This window comes from Morone saxatilis, unplaced genomic scaffold, assembly GCF_004916995.1.
Source record: "Morone saxatilis isolate NCDOM2014 unplaced genomic scaffold, NCSU_SB_2.0 Contig2, whole genome shotgun sequence".
Lineage (NCBI taxonomy): Eukaryota > Metazoa > Chordata > Actinopteri > Moronidae > Morone > Morone saxatilis.
The window spans coordinates 10,807,950-10,823,512 of NW_023339762.1; the positions used below are offsets into that span (position 1 = coordinate 10,807,950).

General features: G+C 39.7%; 1 protein-coding gene across 1 annotated transcript in view; it reads right to left on the reverse strand.

Annotated features, from left to right (window-relative positions):
- The window catches only part of kcnq1.2 (potassium voltage-gated channel, KQT-like subfamily, member 1.2), a gene marked incomplete at its 5' end in the record, with an annotated part of 165,374 nt that overhangs the window by 133,617 nt on the left and 16,194 nt on the right, over nucleotides 1-15,563 (reverse strand). Inside the window, 9 exon segments of the mRNA XM_035664282.1 lie at nucleotides 1,751-1,777; nucleotides 4,984-5,149; nucleotides 7,624-7,761; nucleotides 8,417-8,512; nucleotides 8,754-8,864; nucleotides 11,258-11,398; nucleotides 12,403-12,499; nucleotides 12,597-12,675; nucleotides 12,852-12,978. Of these exon segments, the coding sequence (XP_035520175.1) occupies nucleotides 1,751-1,777; nucleotides 4,984-5,149; nucleotides 7,624-7,761; nucleotides 8,417-8,512; nucleotides 8,754-8,864; nucleotides 11,258-11,398; nucleotides 12,403-12,499; nucleotides 12,597-12,675; nucleotides 12,852-12,978 (982 nt within the window).

Consider the following 15,563-nt stretch of genomic DNA (forward strand, 5'->3'; position numbering starts at 1 on the left):
TAAACTCTGATTGGTATAATCAGCTAATTAATTTATTCATTATAAGTAATAAAGAACACTCAAAAAATAAAAGCCGTAATACATACTAATATTATTCTCTCATCTCTCAACTCATCTATCCTTATACGTTTACAGGGTTAGTTTTCCATTTCTCTCGGAACATTATGTATATAAACAGGGTGTCTTCTCACTTTATCAAAAATTATGGAACAACCATTTTACATATCATTGGTATCTTAATTCGGATGATATGTTACTTTATCTAAACAAACTATTTCAACTTTTCAAGAATATTTCTATGATATGATGATACGTAAAATTAACACAACTTCAATGTATGTGAGAACAACATGTGGTACCAACTATTGTTTGTTCTCCATCCACTAGGTTGCAGGTCCCAGCAAAGGTGGCTGGACGGTAGCAAGCAAGAAAAATGGGGGTGGGGAAAGCCCTGGGTCTTGAAACTGCCAAGTCAAGAATGGTCAAAAGTCTGAAGTTTTGACAAGTCCTCTCCTCCCCAAAAACTGCCAGGCCTCCCAATTGTGAATGTAAAGAATGGACGCAACGTGCCAAGCGAAGATTAGTAAGGTGCTCATATCAATATTCAAGCTAAAGCCATTCAAACGCATCTTCTGCTCCATCATCGAGTTTTGTTTAAACACTGTTAACCGGAAGCAGCAGACCAGCCATGTGAGAGAGAGCGAGAGAGGAGAAGTGACGGCGTTCGGCGGGGGGGGACCCAGAGCTAACAAGAGCCACTTTAGCTTCAACTTCAGCTCACACTGAAGGAGACGTGAACTGGCTTTATCGGACTACACACCCCGGGAGACAGATAAGGGGTTGCCTCTAAGCAACATGTCTATCTCGTCTGGCCCATGCAGTGACAACATGTTATCGGCCGCTTGGGTAGAGTATGAGCACAAGAGGCACGGAGCAGGCAGAAGAGAAAGAATAAGTGGAGAGAAGAAAGAAAAAGTGGATAGAGGTAAGGGGGGGGGGGGCTGGGGGGTCCAATGAGAGATTCTCACAGACAGGGAGGTAGGTGGGGCCAGACAGATAAGTGGAGCGATAAGCCGGACACTGACTACATCAAACAATGACCAGTTTATTTCTGACCACTGGAGCTCCACAATGGCCGCTTATCAACTCCACACAACCCCCTCCCTCTTTCCCTCTCTTTAGTGTCCCAGTCTGGGTCCCCACGGTCCCATAGGCCCCTGTCCATTCCTAGCCAGGCCAGTCCTGTTCCTCACCCGTGGTGTTGGCAGGGCATCCAGTAAAGAAAACAGGCCAGGTCAACCCGGGACCAGTGTCTGAGTCTCTCTGCTTGGCTCTGGTTTGGTCCGGTTGGGGACAAAGGCCCAGCCAGCCAGCGAGTCTAATTAAAATACTGTCTGGGCCACATTAAAAAGGCTGGCTAGCTAATGATTAACACAGAGGAGTTTTTAATAGGAGAAAAAGAAGTACTTAACCAGTGAAAGAGGCTACTGGTTAGACAGTGCAGTGATCACATCTATAGGTTCACCCTTTGTGTTTGTAGTCCTAACAAAGAATAACAGGTATTCAAAAGACTCTTCATTGTTGTTTTCTTGTCACTTGGATTTTGGCACAACCTATGTCTTAACACACATGATAATGGAATGGAAATTTGTGGGAGCTACAATGAAACCAGAGTACACCAAAATATATGTTAACATCATCTCTGTAACAAACCATCATAACCCAATCGCTGGGAGTTAGAAGGACTCACCTGATGGTTTGAACATTCTGTTGATTCCTGCAAAGAAAAGGGGAAATATTATAATAATTATATATAATATGGGACTGCAACATGGCTGGAGCACACAACAATTTCAGTTCTCTATCAGCTACTGAACTGTAGCTATTTTCGCTAAACTATCTGCACCAACTCCAAATGAAAGTTGACTAAGTTTGTTTGCTAACAAGTTCACCATATCAACTTAAAATATGATATGTCAATGTTGTGTCCACTATTTCTTTGCCCCCAAGTGAGCAAACTGTTATATCAGGTGCAAAGAGAACACTGGAACACTATGTACAACAGTAAAAGGCATCCAAGAGAGTATGAGAAAAGCATGAAGCACAGATTACACTGTCAGTGTATATTTTATTTTACTGCAAGTGTTCTTAATTAACTCTCATACAATTTATTAGCTGACTCATAAACCCCTACAGAAAAAAATCTATATTAAACTAGTTTGATATTAAGTATTTCATAAAAAAAAAACCACAACATTTGCATCTCTCTGTATTTTCACTTTTAAGGAATCCAGCAGCTCAGTACCAAGTTGAAACAGTGATGTTAAAACAATAAATAAGATAGCAGAAGCTCATGAGTAGACAGTTAACATTGCAGATGCCTGTTTTATGGCTGGATCTGAAGCAGAGAACATACAGTCCCACGCTGTTTTAACTCTACACATTATCATTAGTATCAGCAGGCTGCAGGCTTATTTACATGGTTTTATGCCGTCCACAGCTTGTCTCAGCATGAGTATCTATTCATGTAGGTTTATTGACTGATTATATAAGCAAAACATTGAAATGATTAAAACATAAAATCTGCATGTTGACAGCTTGTTTTGTTGCTTGTAGTGTACATATGTAACTATGAGAATGAAGACTGGATAAAATGTGCTATCAAACCGGCTTAACATTAAGTTTCATTTGATTGCTTTTTCCACATGCACTTAGGACATATGTTCTCCTTCATTATCTAAGATCCACCCAATTAAGCAGAAAAATAAAAAACCTTTCCGCTCATAAGTGGTTGCTCTTCTAGTGATCGTCTTGCCTTTATGTCAAGTTTATGTCACTCCAGCTCCTTTTATGATTGTACGCTTTGACAGGAAAAACTCATAAAGTGCATTTATTAACCTGGAGTCTGGGTCAGTTCATTTGTTGGGGATGTCTTTTAACACAGGAAGTTACACCACCTCCCCCTTAACCAACCAGTCATTAATCATATACTATCATACAGACCTGCATTTTGTTTTTTAAAACATAGTTTCTATTGTTATGTATGAGTGCTGACAACAATTAGGAACCCCCATAGGTCAAATTTATAATTATCTGGATACTGAATGGTCTGTAATAAACACAATCATTGTGTCTGCACTTTTTCAGCCTGATGACAAAAAGAAAACACAACTCGGCTTTGGTATGACTGCAGCGATATTGGTAAACTGCAAGTGGTATAACAAGAAATTCCCACTCGTAACCCTGACAAGCCCGTATTTTAACGTTTTTTCCACTTAAGCCCAGTGTGAGTGTCTGTGGCCAGCAAAGGGGACAAGTGAAGCAGTAAAGAGCTTGTAACCATGACCTCTAATCTCCGCTGAGACAGTAATGGCTTCCATCTGGCCTACTGAAGACACCTGGCAGCCATCTTGGGTCTAAGGGCCTCTGTTTACTGTGTGAAAATGAGAAACCAGCACATAACAACTCCTCCCATAATGTGCATTGGTCACCAATGTTTGTATGAACTGAGAGGGATAAACTGCAAGAGATTAGCTTTAAAAACCACATTCAGGTTGCCTATTATGTAATTACTTTGTACTTCTAGTTGGAACAACAATGACTGATGAGATTGTCACTGATTTTACAGGTATTTGGTAGTAAATCAAATTGAGATTTTGACCTGATGATGGCGCTAAATGAAAATAGATCACCAAAGTTATGAAGTAATTCATCAAGTGCATCAAATTTATCAATCCATGCATTATCTGTTGAGACAAAAAAGTCCATCTTGTAATTGTTTTAATGTAAAGTCAGGTAATCACCAGGTCATGTCATTACCAAATTGTATGGCAATCCATCAAGTAGTAGTATTAGTAGTAGTAGTAGTAGTATCAAGTTGAAATATTTCAATCTGGGCAAAAGTTGTCGGTGAGCCATGGCTAAGAAATACAATACTTAAATACAACTTAATTTATCACCAGTGTATACCAAGCTTTGGCGTATACAGTGTACCTATCTTCAGTCAGTGCCATATTTGCTCACACATGTATCATCTTTTACCAATACATAGCTTCAGAGAGATTGAACGTACTGCCTTTGAAGAGGCCACCATCTTTGGCCATTTATTGCAATTTGATCTATGTAGTTTGTAGCTTTTATGGTGACTCTACTGGCCTAAATGTGGAAGAAAAAAAAATAAGTCTATTATTAGATTTGTTAAGCTGGCAACAGAATTATTAAGGGGTTTGTATTATGTTTATCTACAGTATTTATTTTCACAGAAAATCAATATAAGGATGACAAACACAAAAGTACATGCTGACAGCTAATATTTCCAAAGGAAAAGCCATAAAATGTTTTACTCATTACGGAGTTTATTTGGTCATTTAAATGCCCTAAATGCAAAAACACATCAAACCTTTACTGAAATAATGGATTTCCAAGGCCTTTAAGGCAGCATGACATCATTTCACAGCCCGCAACACACATTATTTCATCAAACAAAACTGTATTAAGAGGAACAGAAAAAAGTTTGTTTCATTACTGCAGTAATTCACTTCGTCAAATGTCCTCCATATGACGCAGGTTTCATTGCCAGCTGGCCTTTAACTGCATTAAAGCGGCAAAGATAACTTCACAACGATATTCAATGCAATTCAAAAAACACCTTCTTTAAAGAACATGGCATTCTGAGGTGTCAAGCTTTGAATGAACAAAACATTAAGAGCTCCAAAATGAAGTCAGTTTAATCAAACACTAATAAAACAGGGCTCAGTGCTTTCATGTGTAATCTTGGCTTGTTGACTTGTCCGTGACTGAGTTGTTGGAAGAAAGGCAATTTATAGAGTCTAACTGAATTTCTTTGAAAAAACATGCACTAGATTTAGTGAACCACAGACTTAAAAATTAGCAAGTGGTAATAAACCTTGAAATGTATTTGACATCAGTTTGGACACTACACATTACAGTAACAAAAGATCAGTGCTAGTTCCACGATATTACCTTCAAGACCCCTCCTTGGCTCTTCATGGAAAAATGAGACATCTTTCTTCTCCTCAGAGTCATCAATGTGGTCGTAGGTGATCTGGGGGATCGACACAGCTCTCTCTGAGGCCGCGCCCAAAGAGCCATTTCCTCTGGACTTCAACCTCCTCTTGGTGCCCCTTTTCTGACAGACAGAGGAAACAAACAGTGTTTGACTATCGTGATGATGAACTGTAATCACAAGTCTTTAAAGAGCCAATTGTGTAAATAGTAACGCATATAGTAACGGAATACATTTAAGAAAACAAAGACTGACAAATTGTCCTGATATATATGCGATAATGTCACTGTCAAAAGGGGAGATTTGATGCCTTTTCTTCATGCTTTCCCTCTGAAAATGAGTTAAGCTGCCTTATAGCTTACCATCACCCTCATCACTTCATTGGTCAGCCTTTGAGCCTCACAATCCATGATCAAGGCCCAGAGGTACATAAACTTCCTCACTTGGGGCAGCAACTTACTCCCAAGCTGAAGGACAGGTGGTGTGGTGACATGGTGGTGTGGTGACATGGTGGTGACCCTATATTACTTAATGAGACTGGCCTGAAGACTCCATCCACCATTTGTTCACCTGCAAGCTTCTGTCACAGTTCTGGATCCAGCACAATTTTACTAATCTAGGCTTCACCCTCCCTTTCCAAACACTAAGGAGAAAATACAGTGGCCGCAAAACACACAAAAAACGCTAACAGCCTTATCTACATCATGTTCGGTTTGTCAGATATTATGGGCTACTGTAGAAACATGGCGCTTCAACATGGCAGCGTCCACGTCCTGCATCATCATTCAAAGGTAACAAAACAGTTCTTATTTCCAAGTAATTAAACACTAAGGGAAACATACCTGAATATTATATTCCATTTCTGCCAATTGATGCTCCTAAATGTTACACACTGGACCTTAAGGATTGTAACACTATAACTAAACATTCATTTGTTCAAAGAGCAAGCCTCTTAGCAACACAGTACACTTGAATAAATTTTAAGTGATTAAAATTATCCATGAAACATATTCTCTATAAGTGAACTTATACAGCCAAGTGTCAAGAAGCCATGCTATGTCAAAAACACTGAAATACCAAAACACATTATTTTCTTTTAGTACCTGTGTTGTTCACATTGTAGTTATACATCAGCATCTTACCAAATGTTGTGCTTGCACACTGGTGACCTCAGTGGTACATGTTTAATCTTAGTTTCTTTGAGTGAGGTCATAACTATATGTTCTGTGAGTCAGTGAGTTTCTGAGGACCTAAATGGTGCCTCCAGGCCAATCCTTAGACCCACTGACCCACATCAACGTCATGGACGTGGCCTTTATAGAAACTCAATTATTTGGACTCAATGGATCAGACTTTGGCATTGACAATTGGCCAGCAGTTCAATCCGAATACCCGAGGTTTGAATGACTCATTAGCAGAGAGAGTGAGAGAGGGAGGTGGTGGTGGGTGTCATAAGACTGAAAGAGGAAAATAGAGAAATAGAGAGAAAATGGAAGGGCAGGAAGAAACTGTAACAGACACTGAGTTAGAGAGGGACAATGATAAAGATACTGATAGAGCTTGATAAAAAGAGGAGAGAGAGAAAACCTGTGTGAAGGAGAATGAAGAAGACCAGGCAGAGAGGAGCAGAGGAAAATATGCAAGTAGTAGAAAAATAATGAGTCAAGCAATTTCTGTTAAACAGAGAAGAAACATAAGAGGAATTTTGAAAAGACAGGGGAAAGAAAGGGTAAAGAGAGAGAGAGAGGTAAGTCAGAGGAGAAAGTCACATGCTGAAACAGAAAAGAGCGGAAGCAGCCTTCATTCTCCCCAATACATGTGGGTTCAATGCTACACAAAGATTTTCTTGTTGTTGTTCTATTAGACAAAGGTTTACTCCCATGAGAAAGGCGGCAGTGACATCATCTCAACTGACTGAGTCTTTGTCCGTCGGAGACAAAGGCCTCGAGTCATCCTAGTGGAGTCAGGCCTTGGGGGCGGGGGGACTGCTGTATTGCACGTATTTGTGTGTTTTGTGTGTGTTGTGTGTCCTTTCACGTGTGTGTATGTTTGTGGGAACTTAACTTGCCCTATTATGCTGTATGGCCTAGGCGCAACATAGCTAATATTGTTGTGAAAGGTGAACTGCACAAGGAGACAATACAGTGTGGGCCAGACTTGTTTGCCAGTCGGACAGCTTTTTTCTGACAACGCTCTTTTGTGGACTTCTTGATGTTCCACACCTCAAGTTCAAAGCATTCTGTCAGATGTCTACTGAAAGAGAAAATATATATATATGAGAAATACGTGTAATGTGTGTATTGCAAATTAGATATCTACGACCAAAAAATGAGAAAACAGCTCATATGACCTTGGTTTAAAGGCTGGGGACTATTATTTTTCTCGGGTGGCGTTTCACCTTTATGGGATAGATCAAAGTAAAAGGACACAATAAACAGTGGAAGATAAAAAATATTTGATGAAATGTCCCTGGTTGAATTCAAAGGCACGATGTCACAAAGTTGAGAGGACTTAAACACTTTCACAACTGAAAACTGTACAAAACATGGACCACACAATAGCATTGGCTCTGAATTTAAGGTGAACTGGATAATTACCGATATGTTCAGTTTCCTGATGTTAGGGCTGAAGTTGTCAGATTCCACTGTGCTGACAGCCTCTGGAGTGAGAACATACATTTTCCATGTAGCAGCACAGCCATTTGGTTTTTCTGCTGCATAGCACCTCCAGAGTGTCTGAGGAGGACAGGTTGAAGCATAGAAATGGTGTTAGTCAATGTGTTGATCCACATAACTTGTAAGAATGTTTCCGATTACTCCCCTAATAAAAAATATTAGCCAAAAATTCAGGGTTGTGTAAATTGCTTTAACAAGTACTCATTCTAAGGTACACAATGATTCTTATTTGCAGGTGATTACACACTAATGAAAATAATAAAAATTAGTAATGATACCGATGAATATTATATTCAATTTCTGCCTATAGATCCTCCTAAATGTTACACACTGAACCTCTTTGTGTCGGACAAATTCCTGTATATAAATTGCACATGACAAATAAATAATTTTATTCTTTTTCCATAATGTCCTTATACATGGACAGATAGTGGATATCAGTCAGTGTCCAGCAGACGTTTAAGTGTCTCTGTCACAGGTGTCTAAACTGTGGTTATGTCTCAGGGTAATTGTAATCCTTGTAATGGTTAGCTTTTGGCACAATGGGACACAGCTCACCTTTTCCAAGGCTCAGTAAGAATTTGCAAGTTTGCACCTTCCAAAATAATACGGACCAGGTTTTGTCGTTGTCCATGTCCATGGTCCAACACAAACTGAGCTATAGAGGTGATGGACTGTGTCTGACCTGGTTTTTCCATTCAATGCTAAACTTTACCTGGATGAGGCAGGCTGCAGCTGGGATCTGTCTGTTAAAATGCTTCTGTCTCTGTTTCTGTTGGACTTTCAGGGCAAACCCTGAGCCCAGGATACCCTAATTGGAGAGAATTAGATTGAACCATATCTATTTACACAGCCAGAAAATACATCATATTAAAGTTGTAACATTTAGTGTAGAGGTTGGGAATGTAATTGCATAATCCCTAAAAAATACATTCCAATTTGCTATCATTACAGCAGCACAGTAATAAGCTTGGGACTAAATGAAACAAAACAAGTTTAATAAATCTTACTGCTCATGAATTTCATATGATTCAGATTAAAGTTATATTTACAGCAGGTAGAGCGAAGAAGGAGATGGCGAAGACACTGAAGCAGGAGGCGATGGCCTTGCCTATCCACGTTTGAGGAATTTTGTCTCCATACCCAATTGTGGTGACAGTCACCTAAAGACAGAGAGTGGATAAAGTTTCTCTTACATCTATTAAGATTATCATGAGCAGACTGTAGACATACTGTTCGTGTGACCTAAAGGAAAAATCCTGCACAGCTCCCTTCACTGATGCAAAAAAGGTCAGAACATTTAGGGCTAATGTGATTGCAGCCAAATTAAAGCTATACACACTGCAGGTTGAGACAAGAAACTAGAGAGTAGCTGTACTTTATGCCTCTCAAAACAAATGTCTGATTGCAAACAGTGCTTAAGAGAGTCAGTGTTAAAACAAAAACTGCCAAGTAAGGAGGAACCCTTTTAATGCAATGGCTATCCTTTCCTTTACCCCTCACTGATGCAAATGTAATATAAATGTATATAATTGTGTTAAACATTACAGTTTTACATTGAATAAGCTAAATCATTACTTTATCACATCATTACTACATCATAGAGATATCAAAATCTCCTCTCATTTCTTTCTTACTTTTTACCACTGATGTAATGAAAATGTCAGTCAACACTCTCAAAGCTTTACCACAGCAGTCTATAACAGGACTTAGACAATAAAGGAAAAAATCATCAGTCGTTCTGGCCTCCCTCCACAACTGTCAGTGATGGCCGGTGCATTTGAGGCTCTTGCTCCTCTAAGGGAATAAGATTCCCAACCACTAATCCTCAGTGAGTGTAGGAATTTGCCGGGGTGAGGGGGGAAAACAAATACCTCTTGCATTTGCATGTACACCCACTCTGAAAGCCGAGCCAATTCTGACACATTCAGAACACACTTGGCATACCGTGGGTGTCTATGGGGTATCGCCGCGTGAGCCACCGCTGAGCGCAAACACAAAGAGGCTGATGTAAGGTGAGATACTTAAAAGGGCTTTGGGAGTAAAAAAGAAGGAGCAGGGGCGGGAATGGTGGGTGGGTGTATGTTGGGGGCAGGGGAGTGGGGGGGATTTAATCCCTCATCCACAAATCCGATGACTAAACAATGTCCTCCTGACCATCAGAGTGGAATGGTCTCCTCAAAAACACTCCTCTCATTCAGATTGTAGGGTGTGTGGCAAAAACCTCCTCATGTCTACACAAAGGTCACAAACCTGGTCTTTGAATATGTGTAAGTGTGTGTTCATGTGAATGTCTGTAGTCATACATGCAGGATATGTACTATATGTGTGTGATTAAACCCAAATTGTACATAAGCACCATAACTACAAAATGGGAACTTTTTAGCACTGTTAGCTTTCATTTCCCTCATTTTCTCTTTCACAGTGTGTCCTGGTTGAAGTTAGAAGGTTGTTAAAATCAAACAGCCATTACCTAATCATAAGCAATTGGCAAAAGAAGAAGAAAAGCAGGAAAGGTACTGGAGGGAGAGAGAGAGGAGAGAGAAAAGTGGATATGAATCATGGCATTGGCTTGTTCTCCAGCTGTGCCCCGCACCTGCACATCCGAATGTGGAAATCGAGCCAAGAGAAGGCATAAACACTGAGAGAGCTTAGCGTTCTCCAATCAGCGCAATCTCATTTCAATGAGCGCACACACACAAACACTCACAAATCTGACCAAACCGATTGTAATAGCATATCATTACTCTCAACTTTACAGTCTCAGAGAAACAAAAAGGTGCAAATCCCCAACCGTGATTTTTTTCTCAACATTGTGATCAGAGCAACACAAATAACAGCTTTTCTTCTACTTTCCATAGAGCAGTGAGGAGCACTGTGACCCCTCTAACCCTTGTTACATAAAGGTAGTAATCCCACAATTAAAGTTTTAATTAAGGGAACTGACACTTTATATTGGTGCTCTAAAAGTTCTTTGAGCCAAAGAGCCCAGAGGTGAATGGTTTATTACCGTCTCTTTGTGACACACTGATCCCCTGCACAAGGCTGCCATAGGTTTCTCATTACTCTGCGCTTTCAATTCAAATGTTTAATTAACTACTCTGGAAACCTGAGCCTCCGTACAGGGGGAAATAAGCAAAACCAGCTCCGCGCTCAGAAAACATCAACACACCTGCCTCTGCTTTAAGTGTTGCAGCAACACATGCATTCTACACCAAGAACCAATGAGGAGAATAAAAAGCCAAGGAGGTTAATAATTGGTCTAACCAGGGTGGCCGGCCATCTCCATTTTTCTGGTTAAGACTCCATTTGCGAGTGCATTGTGCAGATTACTTGTTACAGCTCTTTAGAGAGAAGAATCTTTTTTCATGTACATGTGATGTGGCCTTTCAAGTATGTAAGCTATGTTGGGAAATTTGAGTAGCATTCAAGGATCAGAGTAATATATGCATTGCATGAAACAAAATTTAGAAAACACACACAAGTGCAAAAACATTAGTGAAGCACTTGCATCTTCTTTACAATGTGTTTCCATTTTCTAGTTTAGCTGCCTTACCACACCCCACCACAGGGCATCGGCATAGTTGGAGAAGCCCGTCTTGCCCTCCTCGTCAACAGCATCCTTCTCCGCCAAGTAGACAAAGTAGGAGGAAAAGATCAGGCCCAGGAAGCCGATGTACAGGGTGGTGATCAGCTCCTGAAAAACACACAAAGTCAACCAAAAAACAATACTATGAAAATGTTGTATGAATGATTAGTCCCATAATGTTGAATAGGCTGATAAATTGGCTTATTTCAGTGATTTAGATCAAATGTTTCCTGTGCTCCTGTATTTTCAGTCGCTTAATTTACTAGCAAATGTAAATGTTCCTAAATGAAGAATCAACTCTGAATGCGCATTGAAACCGAATGCTATTGTGAGCACACATTCTAATGTGCTTAGTCTATTCCTTTCCACCAACTTATTGACACTGCTAAAGGCAATATACTTCCACTAAACAGAGCACATCATTTGATAAAGTGGTCATCTGACAACAGGGAGATGGCAACAAATCAAATTAGGCTCACCTTGGATTCATTTTACATTTATTTTTTTGACCTTTGCACGCATTCCTCACTGATCAGACCTGTTCTTCTTATGCATCAAAGAGACATGAATGTCAGGTTTGACCACAACCAAAGAACACAGTCTTCTTTGGGGATTAAGAAAAGAACATTACATCCTCGGACTTCATTGTGTATCAGCCTGAGAAAATACTGAAACAAGTGTACCAGGACACAGTGAAAAAGAAGTGGAGGCAATCTTGGCGATTTCTCTTCTTCTCCTTATAAAGCCAGATCTGCTGTTGCTTATTTGTGCAAGTGTGCATGTATTTCTGACTGTGCATGTTGGATTTGTTCTAATAAGAAGTTAATTGCAGCAGGACTAGGAAGGGGTCTGTGCACTCACTGTAGAAGAAACTGCAGCTAAGTGACACAACAAGAGGGTAAATGTCTTTTTTTACTTTTCTTATCTGATATGCGATTAAAAAATAATGTTAAAAAACAAGCAAATATATATATATATGTAGCCAGATCAGCAGACAGACATCTAAGAGCTGATATTTGATATTTGATTTGAAGTTTCTGGGTTCTTAAAAAGACCTTGTGATACATAACAACACTAAATTAACAGCATTAGCTTGAATACTTTCAACCTACCTGTCGATGAATATAGACTACAGATCCGAGGAGCCTCCATGTTCCTCCCTGTCGATCCACATGGAGCATGCGCAGGATTTGGAGGAAACGGATGCCCCTGCAACACACAACACCGCCTCATCCGTCTCATTATCTTCTGATCCCTCTCAAGCTATTAGTAAATAATTAAATGAAGAACAAAATAGTCGCTTTACCTGATGGCAGACGTGGCGAACACTTGGCCATTGGACCCTACACCAAGCACTATGATTGAAGCAATGACCACGATCAAATCTGAGAAAGAGATTAAGAAAAAAAATAAAATCAGGGTTGCAATCACTTCAGTTTCAATGAAACCTTGTACTAAAGTGAAGCCTTCCATTGCTTGAATAATCTAAGTTGTTGATCTACAAGAACAATTCATGACATCTGTTTTATTAAATGGGAGAAAAGGAAAATGCCAGGTGCACCTATGATTGATATGGGCTTCCTGATAAAGCGGAGGCGTCCTTTGATGCCTGCATATTTGCTGCGACAGCCTGCCGACCACAGCCGGACCACATACTCCGAGCCAAAGAACAGCACCAGCACAATCTCCTGTGGAGCACAATACATACACAGAGCAAGGGTTTACAGGCATTATTCCATTGGTGCAGAGAGAATAATTGTGAGAGGAAGTGGAAGTAGATATGGTATCAATTCTAAAAGCATTGATAACACTGTGCCATGCATTAAGACTAATCTAAAAGCATTAAGGCCATTATAATCAATCACCAAGATCTACCATATGATATGAGTGGGTAATGACAGGTGTGTGAAAGAGTGAAAGAGAGACACTGAGGTGGTCTTGTAATACCAAGATCACCCAACCACCCAGGAAGAAAGATGGAGGTTGATAACATGGCTGATGATAGCTCATATTGACACGGGGTCCATGGCTAAGTGATTGAAGCCACGGGATGAAATGCCATCACGCTGCTGCCTAACAGATAAGAATGCTAAATAATCGGTTTGGGTGTTGAGATTTTGTTGTAATTGTAAACCTTTCTGCAGAACTTGAAGAAGACAGTTAAAAATGACAAATGAGGGCTTGATTTTAAATCCTAGTTTTATGCACCTGCATATGTGTTGAGGTTGGTGCTTTTAAATTGTGAGCCATTGTGCATTTGTTTTTTTCTATTATGCGCATACGTGTGTGCACCTATGGATTAATTATGGCTGTCTGACGGAGACTGTTATCCTGGCCACCATGCACGCATAATATTTAGCCACCATACTGTCTGTTAAAACCTAAAGCCATGTGGGTGGCCATCTCGGTGATTGCTTGAACTGGCTGCTCCCTGACCACCCCTTGTATGAAACTTAATACCACGAACCCTGCTGCAATAACACAGCACCACAGAGCCCCAAAACAATGACCTGTCAATCAAACCAGACACTATTATGGCTGGCAAAAGTTCCTCTAGTATCAGCACATAGAGGAAATTCACTGTGTCCATTTAGTGATATTTGTGCATATTTGGAAAACAATTTTTAATACCAACCTAAGGCCTCCAGATCAGGGTCATCATAGTAATAGGGCAGACAGACAGAGAGATCCATTTTGCTGCTTTGTAAGTTTTCAGTTTGCCCATTTTCATTAACTTTACAGCTTTAGATTTATTTGCTCGAGCTGTCTGGCCTAGGATTCCAATACCCCTTATTCATCTCCATGAATTGCTCATTTTCTGTCGCTGAGCTAGAGACAGAAAGATAAAGAGGCAGAACTGAAGACAGAGAGGGCAGAAATGGTTCAGTAAATCTCTATAACATAGCCTCATAATCAGACTGAATTACCATTTGGTTTCACTTCTTTCATTCAGATTTGAATCGCTGAACAAATCGAAGATCTGGGCAGGCATTCAGAGGCCTGGGACCAAGCTACCTATAACATCCATTTCAGCTGAACTTGACCAGCCAGCCATAGCCTTATTGTTTGTGTAGGAAAGTAACAGACTATGTTTAAGGTCCCCGATGCTGTGTCTATATAACGCTGTATAACCCAATGGACGCTTCTGACTGAAAGGTGTTAATTTCCCTAGCATCTGCACAAATGTTTAAACAGTTACTTTTCATAGTTGTGTCCTACACGGAACGTCTGGTGTTTTCATATGATTTGGTAATAATGTTCATCAACAAACAAGCAGTCACTCACATTTTTTCACACAGTCATAACAAAGCATCAGCACCAACACAAAATGCCTGCAGAATCCCAATTCATTAAGTTTAATAATTATGACATCTGGGTAACATTTGAAAGTCAAAGGTACACATGATTTGGGGGAATTTAAAAGGGATTAGTCATAATAATTCCTTAAAATGGGTCACCCAGATGTTGGGGTGTTTTTGTATGTGTATCAGAAACTGGCAACTACATGTTTACTGAAAACAGCCGCCTGTTGGCGCAGCGATAATCTCGTCAAGCCAGACGAGGATGAAGCTCATTGAAAGAGCTGCTTGGGAATTACGGTATCAGATGAAAATGTGATTAGATTGCTTCATCTGTGTGTCCCACTACAAGGGAGGTGCACGTATGCACACAAACACACAAAGTCACTCAAAAGCTTTACGAAGCTTTTGAAACTCATCGATGGTACACAACCCAAAATGACAGCCTCGTTATCAATGTTGTAGTCCAGATAATAAAGTAAATCCCATTATTTGCATATGCTTTCTTTAATTTAATTTTAATATGACAGATTTAAAGATATTAGAAAACATTGAGTTTTTTGTTTCTTCTAATTTATAAGACTCTGTCCAGAATTCTCAAATAATAGCACGACAAAATGTTTACACCTCAGTAATCTACTCTCATCAACCAGTTTAGGTCCTTCATTCCAGTTGTGGCTTTTGGGTTCTTTCCATGTGGTTTTGTTATAAATATTATGTCATTATCGTGGATTGTAAACATCACTACACTGTTCAATTATTTGGTTCATTTGCATAATTACTGTAAATTAATGAATCACTTGTGGGAGCAATAACCAAGTGTCACTCAAAATTAGGTCTAGATTTGCCATAAAACATTTTACTCTCATCAATATTCCCATTGTGGAATTTGTAAGGGCACTACATGGATACATTTACACATTCAGAATTTGGACACTTAATAAATGTAAATGTAATGCACTATATAGTAAATA